Here is a 9,069-nt window from a genome sequence, read left to right as displayed (position 1 = left end):
ACACCTGTCCCCTACACAGACTAGAGTCCATATGGGTGGAAGCAAAGCCTCAATGTGAATTTGCCTTCCCTGCTACAGACACTGGATGGTGGCGTTCCATGCTCATTTGCAGTGGGATGCATAGAGTCATAGAGAAGTAAGGCTGGAAGGGCCCTCCAGAGGTCATTTAGTCCCACCCCCTGCCTGAGGCAGGATCATCCCTATCCAAACCATCTGACACAACCATAATCAATTCTAAACTCTAGCAGTAGAGGAGTTGGGGTGGAGAAGCAAGATCTCTGGCAGGGACGTGAAATTGAGAATGCTGTTTTCTGGGCCTGGGTTGAAAAGCTGCAGAGATCTTGGGGGCATGTGGCAGAGCACACAGCCATCTGGTCACCACATGTAGGGGCCGCACAGCTCCCACAACACCTGGCAACCCACGGATTGCCATCTGCCCCAAATGAGCCTGGGGTCCTGTTGACTGAGGTTTATTTCCTGTCAAGAGGTCCAGGCTCCCCACCCTGTGCACAGATCCCTCTGCATCCCTAATCAGGATACTACCACATAGATTTTAAGAAAGTGTATTTATGTTCTTTATTAAGCTCAACCACTCTTTCTGTGTTTATTTTTTATATTTTTTAAATTTATTTTTGAGATGAGGAAGCAGAAATTGAAGTTGTGGGCCGTGACTGCTTCCCTTTTCCTGGCATCTGGCCAACCTAGGTCTTCTTGCTCTTTTAATTCTGGCCTAACTCAGCTAATATTAAATGAGTTGGTTCATGTTTATTCTAGTGTAGCAGGTCATAATTTGGCCTACTGGGATGGGGCAAATATATTGAACACATGGGACTCGATATGTTAGATGCTTATGGCAGAGGAACTCGGTCTACACTCAGGCTTATACCAGCATAGGTACAACAAATATAAACCATATAATGCCATATTCATGCTGGTAATTTTATGAACTGTAGACCAGGGTATATACCTTATGCAAAGCCTATCTGATACTGCAGAGCTTTCAGCTATTAAACCAAAGCTCCAACTATGGATGGCACAGCAGCAGCAAAAGGCCAGAAATGGCTGCAGTCTAGAACAGGCTCATGGCTAAGGCTGCGGTCTCCTCAGCACCATTTTTCATCACAATTGCTGCCAAAGCCAGAAGAAAATTAGAAGTTACCCCAGGAGCTCCTACAGCACAGCTGTGCCCACAGGGTCAGCCAGGCTCCACTCCCCACTATGGCTCACCTCCTGAAACTTGGAACTGTGGCTGCAGTCGGGGGAAGATTGTATGGAGCAGGGGATAATCCTACAGACTGGGGGCACAGACACACTAACTTAGCAGTCGCTGTTTGAAGCTATAAATACATGGAATGGCTCTAGGATCTGAAGAAGGTCCGAATAAAGTAGTGCAGTGCATTACAGGCCATTGTTCTAAGGCCTTGAATAATTTCCTAGGTGACTTCTCAAGTGTCTTCCTCTCCCTGTGCCTTCTTCAGAAAACATCAGCGGGTCTGCTGGTAGCAGGGTTCTGCTGACCTGTCCTAGCCCTTCATGGGAGAGTCTGGTAACAGTAACTTGGAAGATACGACCACGGAAGGGAGCTCACTGCAGCCTATACTACAGGGAAGATACACACACGGTGGGCAGAACAGCCTGCATTGAGAGACTGAACTGGAAGCCTGAACCAGAGCAGAATTTTACCCTTCAGCTTTCATCAGTGGAACTCACTGATGAGGGCCTTTACATCTGTGAAATCGTAAGCAGTGATGGGAACTTCGACCGATGCTACCATCTGACTGTGTTAGGTAGGAAACACCTTGTACTGTTCTTCAGTGGGCTAAATGATCAGACCCAGGACTGACACACCGAGCTCCTCTCCCCATATGAGGATGAGAATGCAGGCTTGGAGTGTGCCCCACAGAAAGATCTGACTGGGATAAGCCCAGTCACATTTTGATCTCTGATTCCTGCGATTAATGCCCTCTGTCTCTACCCCTACCTTCTCCTTTCCCTCTCTTCAGCCTCCTTTCCTTTCTGCTACCCCTTGCAGCAGTGGAGCCTCACTCTTGGGCTGGAAGGAACAGGCAGGCTTGAGCAAGTTTTCTATTGGGTATAAAGACCCCGCTTTGTTAGAGGGGACCTCTACACAATTATCCCCTTACCCAGCCATGCATCCCAAAAGTAATTTTCATTAGGTTAAACCAAGGTTAAGGAAAGGTGCCAGAGCAACAGTTCTAGTAACTGAAGCCTTCTGTTCACAGCAGATGCGACTCCGCAGCTAGCACTGAGACTGATGGGTACACAAAGGAGAGATGAGGAAGCAGAAAATCCATCCAGGGCCAAAGATGTAGTTTGGGCTGATGGGGTAGTTCTTTTCACAGCTGCCTTTTTTCTTATTTTTAAGAAGAAGCCAATTCCACCTGGACACTCACTTAAACACTTTCATTCCTGCAGAAAACGTTTCTTTTTTTTTGGCGGAGTTTGCCCACCTCTACTGTGGCCAAAGGGCAAGCTGTTGGAGGGCCAAGTGGCCCCTGACCTGTTGGGGACTCCAGTCTTTCCCTCTGTGGTGGTAACACCCTCTGAGGCCACCTGACGGACCTGCTAGCGGGCCGGGTGCTGCCCCGGCTTGGGGCAGAATTGGATCAGGCTAGGTGCTGCCTCTGAGCAGGGGCAGCATCCAGCTTGCTAGCAGCCCATCTGGGCAGCCCCAGAGGGCACTGCTACCTTGGAGGGAAGGACCAGAGCCCCCCACAGCTCAGGAGCAGTTCAGTCTGTTGGCAGCCTGCCCTCCAGCCATGGGCAGTCTCTGACTCTGGAAAGAAAAAAAAAAAAAGGATTGGGCCTCTTGCCATAACTTCACAGCAAAATTGAAAAGGTAGGTTTCAATTAAAAACCCACTGTTTCAACTTAGAGGGCATGGAATAAAACCCTGAGGACTAAACCCCACTCACATATACAAGCGCCCAACTTGAGATCAGAATAATCCAGTGAGATAGCTTGGAATGTGGAGTTGGCTAGGAAGAAGCAGACACATTTGGCAAACCAAATTGTTTCCCCAAAGGAGGCAGAGTAAAGCCTGGAGGCTGTATGTACGGATACGCTTCTTGTGTGAGGGTTCAGCCAGGACATAGACAGCTGGGCCTGCACATAGGACCTGAAGGGAAACTAGGAGGTCAGACGGGTGGGGGTGCAGGTTACCGGGGCATCAGGTCTGAGTCTGGTTCAGTGAAGCAGGGATCTGAGGGATGTAGTTCAGCGTGCAAGAGGAAGTTAGAAGCCGGGGGAATCGGAGAGCTGGGTTCAGAGTTCAAGGAAAGATGAAAGAGCAGGGTCAGGGAGAGCTGAAGTCAAGTCAGCAGCCAGGGGAATCAAAGAGCCCGTGAAGATTTTCAGGGAAGATCCAAGATCAGGGTCAGGAAAAGCAAGGCTGAGTCAGGAGTCAAGACAACCAGGGACAGCAATGAACCTGAGGGTTGCCAAAAGAGATGGAGGCTGCTGTTGTCAAGGCTGCAGGTATGCTTAGAAAGGTCGAGTGGTGCACTCAGCAGCCAGTCCTGTTACAGGGAACTGGGGCAGTCGCATTAGGCTGGGTGCAAGACTAGGTGTGGAAGCTCAAGAGCTCGGCCCAGCTGGGTCTGACAAGTCAGAGGCCTTGACATCTGGTCCCAAGCATTCACTTTCTGGGGGGAGGCTGAATACTTGATCAGGCAAAACAATTTAAGGCAAAGCTCACAGGAAAGCACCTTTACTGACTGGCTCCCAGCCTTCCTCCGGTCAGCTGGTTTCCTGATTTGCACTTTATCCCTGAACTGTCTCTATTCCTGGTGTGACTGTACAACAGGGAACCCAGCCTTGTTACTGAGGAAGGATTGGAAGGTAAGAAAAACCCTTAAGGCTACTAAGAACAGGACTTTTGTGGTGTGGAGGGGCAAGGCTGCAGGGACCAGGAAGCTCAGCTCCCTAAAACCAGCAGAGAATGATGCTGCCACAAAGGCAGGAAAGATTGGTACCTGTAGCAGTAAGCAGTCCTGGGCAGGTAGCGGCTAGAGCAGGAGGTCTGCCCAGTTCCAGGGGGAACGAGCTGCCTAGCAATAGGCTTTACAAAGATTGTGTCACAGGCCAGGAGCGAGCTGAAGGCTGCAGGCAGATACAGAGGCTGCTTAAGGAGAAGCAGCTGACTTAGGACTGCAGACTTGCCTCTTGCAGAGGCTCTAGATTAGATAATGGGAAATCCCTGTGCTGTGTCTGAGTATTTGGGAAAGGAAAACTCTGGAGTAGAGCAGGGAACCGGTATCTACAAGGGGAGGTAAAGATGCTAGTAGGGGTGGGGGAGCCTCTCCTTATTTGTGAGTGTACCTGGCAGGATGAGATTTTGGTGAATGCCTGGTTCTGTTCACTCAGGGGTGATTGTATTTCTGTTAAAAATGTACTAATAAAAACTAGAGGAGCAGCTGAAAGGGGTAGTTTGGAGGCCATGCAGCAGAGTTCAGAAGAGCACACTGCAATGTTTAACCTGGAGAGGGCCAGGCAGAGGTTGCAGGACCCAGTGCCAGAGCCAGGGTCAGGGACCTAAGGAACAGAAACTAGGAGAGGCAGGAGACTTAGTAAGAAGAGGAGATAAAGGAAGCACCAGAGGCCAAGACTGGTCTGATACACCAGGCTCCCTTTTAAGATACTAAGGCAACCTCCCCAGACACTAAGTTATCTCAAGACTTTTTTATTATACTTGGTGGCAAGCAAAGGCATGGCAAGTGAAGGTACAAGCAGAGAAAATCAAAAGGGGACTGCAAGGAGTGTTCACTGCCACACTACCTTCATTCCCATTCCTGTCACTATGCTTGGCTTCTCTGGGTAGAAATGAGGAGGGCACCATGTTAAGTGCATCAAACCAAATCTTTCTCTTTTCTCATGCCTTGCAGTCCCTCCCAAGGTTACCCTGAATTGTGACAACAATGGCAGTGTGGTGTGCAAAGCAGCTGCAGGGAAACCAGCTGCACAAATGTCATGGGTCCCAGAAATCCATCACAGTGGTAAGAATGAATCTCACCCCAGTGGGACAGTGACTGTTCTCAGTAAATATGTAGCTAACCCCACCAGAGACAGTCAAGTAACTTGCTCTATCTCTCATCCAACGGGAAACTGGAGCCAATCCATAGACTGCCACTCAGGTAAGAGTGAGTATTACTTTCCTCTGTTTAGTCTGCACTCATAACTGCTGAATATGTGTGCTCCTCTGCGCAGGGAATCATTAGTGATACTGGTCAGGCTGCCACAGGGACTGAGAGCTGTAAACTATTTGGATAGTGAAATCTGATAAAGCTACAGAAACCCACTATAAAAGTCCAGACTGACACAGGGACCTTTCCCTGTGCTCTTACCACAGCAATGTCTAGCCTGGCAGACAGGGCCCGTAGGGGACAGTTAACTGGCTATTAAGCCTTTCACCAGTTTCCATGTGGCCCAGCTGCTTGGGCATGGGGAGATTTGGGCTCTATTTCTGGCTCTGCTGCAAACTCCATGCATGAGCTTGGAAACAAACCTGTATGCCTTAGTTTCCCATTAGGAAAAAGAGGGATGGTTCTTTACATTTATCACTGTTAGTGTCTGAGTGGGAGGACTAGGATGGGATCATTGTTTGCATGCCTCGTTCCTTATACATTTCCACTAAGGCAGCCAGGATTTGCCACTGTCACAGGATACAGGCTTGGATCTAGGACCTTTGGTCTGATGACTCTGCCAATTCTGATGTTGTTGTAGAAGCAGGCTGCAATTTCTCCATGATCCTATGAATGTTTTTAAATTGAAGTGAAAAGCAGCCCGTGCTCCTCTGATGGATGGAACAAAAGAAGTGATCAGTGAGGAAGCGTAACTGAAATAGCAACTCTCCCTGTTTAGAAAGGAGTCATTTTTGTCTTCGGTGGATCTTAATTCTTTCTGGTCTCCTGAGCTTGCTGCTCGTTTTGGCTTTCATTGAACTGTGTCTGCCCTATGATGGCCGGTATGTATCGTATAGCATTAGTGAATCAATTTGTCTAGATCTGATATTATGCCAATGGTATTGTAACAAACCCTGCAACCTAAGGAGCCAGCACAGAGAACCACCAAGGGAGGTTTCCACTTTCATATAGGGACTAGCAAATTACCTGCCAAGAATGATGGACCAAGCCCTGCATTCCCCAGCCACTGCTGCCTGAGGCAGGGAGGTGGGTGGGGGAAGCCCCACTGCTTGGGGGGCCAGGGCATGTTTCCCACTGCCACACACTTCACTGAGAGTGGTGCAAACTGGGGCCCCCACAGCCCAGCCCGTGCAGCCAAATGCCACCTCTCAGTGGTGCATGCACAGTTGGGCAAAAGCATTACAGACAGACAGACAGCCTTTTATTGTATTAGGATGTTGGGGATCAGGGTCACAAGCCAATGGGCTAAGGAGATTGGGAGAAGTACTGGTAAATAAATGCTAGGGTACATACACTTAGGATGCATATGACAGATAAAAAAACAGTGTCACTATGGTGAAATCACTCAAGAACAGATAACAGGTAACAGATAGGGAAACACCTGAGCTAGTTGAATCCCCTCCATGACTCCAGAGAGACTCCAAACTTGTCTCTGGTCCCAAAACATCTATATGCCATCTGTCCAGGCTCCATGTCTGAGCCCCACTGCAACATCTTGCAGTCCTAGCTGCTTCCTGCTCTCATGCCACCTGCCTCTCTTCCTGCCATGTTGTTCTGCACCCCCAGGCTGCTCCTTTTGCTTCCTCCTTTCTTCTGTAGCATTCTGGGAGTTGTAGTGCCTGCTACAGTTCTTTCTCCAAGATGCCTTGGGGCTCCCAGGAGCTGTAGTTCACTTTACAACATTACAGGGCATGACAGTATCATACAAGGATACCATGCCAATCAGTGCCATCTGAGCATGTGGCAGGTACAGCAAAGGGAGGGATTCTGTATTTCGGTGAGTGCAACACTTCTGGAGGAAAGGAGTACAGGATTGTTAAGTTCCCTACCTCTTGCACCCAGGGGATCTTCTTCCTGTGAGGATGGAGAGCCAGCAGAGTAAAGCTGTCATCTACATATGACAGGATCTGTCAGTCAATCAGCTCCATTGAGCCACTAGGCAGGGGGTCAGCTTCTCTGCCCAGTAGGCATCTCCTAGTTGCAGAGGGCTGAACGGGGCTACCTGGTAGAAGGGCAGTAAAGAGAATCGGGCAACAGAACCATCGATGTTGCATTGTGTGAGGAACCTCCCTCGATAGAGCTGGACTTCGGACCATTCAGGCCTTCATGGAGTGACCCTGAGGGATGCAGCTGCAGGATAGAACTGCAAAGAATACCATATTTTGCCCAAGGAAACTGCACCAGGAGGGAACCTCTTCCATCTCCTCTTACCCCTTTGTCCGAGCTCCTAGTACTTCACTTCATGACCATCTCCTCTTCCCTCACAAGGGGATTTGTTCTTAACCTTTCAGTGGGCCTTAACTCTATATGGCTCCTGTCCTGCAGCCTGGGTCAGCTCTGTAAGGCTCAGGCTGGCTCCTACCCTGCAGCCCTTGTTAAGGGCACTGACCAGATACTATTATTCAAGGCTAGCTGACCTCTAGCCCCTTCCTGCAGGCTTGTTCTGGAGTTGCATTTGAGGAGCTCCTCCAGCACCCCAGCCTTGCTGCAGAACACACTGGCCTTCAGTCTCTGAGCAGCTTCTGCCCCAGCAACATCTCTCACTTCCTTGGTTCATGAACCTCCCTTCAGCTTGCATCTAGATTTCAGCTTCTGGATTCTCCCTGAAAATCTGCTTCCTGACTCCTGACCCCAGTATGTCTTATTCTTGGACTTTTGCCTTGTGGATTATCCTTTGGACTTGGTAATTAGGTTTCTGATTCCCAGCTCCTGACCCTGGCTTGGCATTTTGGGTCCTGACTTGTGGTTTCTGACTCTGACCTTTTAACCACCACTCCACGCCCAGCTCTATCCACTAGACAAGCTGACCTGGTGGCCCAGGACAAATTCCACTGTTCTGCTCTCCTCCAGTGCTAGGCACTCCCTCAGCTGTGAGCAGTGGCTCCACAATTGCAGGATCATGAGACCAGAAATGCAGAGACAAGAGATGCAAGTGTGATAGTAATGGAGGATCTGAGAAGGCCTTTAGTTGTCCTTGGGACAGCAGTACAACTCCATAGTGTTACTAGGGCAGAGTGAACAGGGCAAGAGCCCGTGGCACCTATTTAGACTAAAAGCCAGAAGGGCTGCCAAAGGAAAATGGGCAGTGCTTGACATTGCCCTGCTGCATGCTGTGCCCAGAGTGCCACAATTGCTAGTTACACCTCTGGACTTGGTATTTGCAGAATAGAGAAGTTCTGAAAAGCCGGTGTCCCCTGGTCCCCAGCAGGAGAGCTCACCTGCCTAACCTAAGGCAGAAGATGGAACGTCTAATATTCTGTTGTTTTCCCTTCCCACAGGTTTTGTCACAGATCCCAAACTCTGGCAACTGGTCCTCCAGACAGCACTTCAGCAGAAACAGCAATATAAACCAAGATGTCACCAAATTATGGTCTGTGAAGAGTGTAACAGAAAGCACCCTTTTCTGCCTGCTCTCCCCCCCGGTGTGACAAGAAGCCCCCCTTCCATCATATATTCCCCTCTGGCCATAGATAGCAAAGGCCTCTTGCCTGCATTTGCTTTCCCCTCTTTGGATATGTCTCTTCTCTTCTTCTACCTTTTCTTCCTTCCTCCCTTTTTTTTTTCTTTCCCCTTTTCCTTTTTCACTATAAGATATAAAATGATTTGGGTATTTTGGTATAAGGAATTGTGTTTTACATTTTGTATGTGTGCATTTTGTATCTATGGCATTTGCACCTCTTGTGTTTTATACTCTTGTAGTTTATATTTTATACTCTTTACCTTATAACTGAATGTGTTCTATTTACAGAAGTAACTCAACTGTAACAGTAAGTAAGTACACTGTAACAATGTTAGCAAGGGCAGTAATTGAACTGCTGCCTCCCTGTATCAGGCTGGCCCCCCGAATGAGTGAATGAATCAATAATTGAATGTGTATTTTAATGAGCGGCAATTAACACCAGGAAAC

At 48.7% G+C, this 9,069-nt stretch overlaps 1 protein-coding gene across 1 annotated transcript in view; it reads left to right on the top strand.

The window, feature by feature from the left end:
* The window catches only part of LOC102388249 (cell surface glycoprotein CD200 receptor 1-B-like), a 25,133-nt gene extending 16,511 nt beyond the window's left edge, over window positions 1-8,622 (top strand). The window contains exons 3-6 of the mRNA XM_014518272.2: window positions 1,479-1,787; window positions 4,905-5,153; window positions 5,881-5,983; window positions 8,441-8,622. Coding sequence (XP_014373758.2) covers window positions 1,479-1,787; window positions 4,905-5,153; window positions 5,881-5,983; window positions 8,441-8,510 — 731 coding nt within the window. The 3' untranslated portion in view covers window positions 8,511-8,622. The remainder of the gene's footprint in view (window positions 1-1,478; window positions 1,788-4,904; window positions 5,154-5,880; window positions 5,984-8,440) is intronic.
* The last annotated feature ends 447 nt before the right edge of the window (window positions 8,623-9,069 follow it).

The sequence above is a fragment of the Alligator sinensis genome, unplaced genomic scaffold, assembly GCF_000455745.1.
Source record: "Alligator sinensis unplaced genomic scaffold, ASM45574v1 scaffold343_1, whole genome shotgun sequence".
NCBI lineage: Eukaryota > Metazoa > Chordata > Crocodylia > Alligatoridae > Alligator > Alligator sinensis.
Note: the sequence above shows the minus strand (reverse complement) of the source record. Positions and strands in the feature narration are given on the sequence as shown.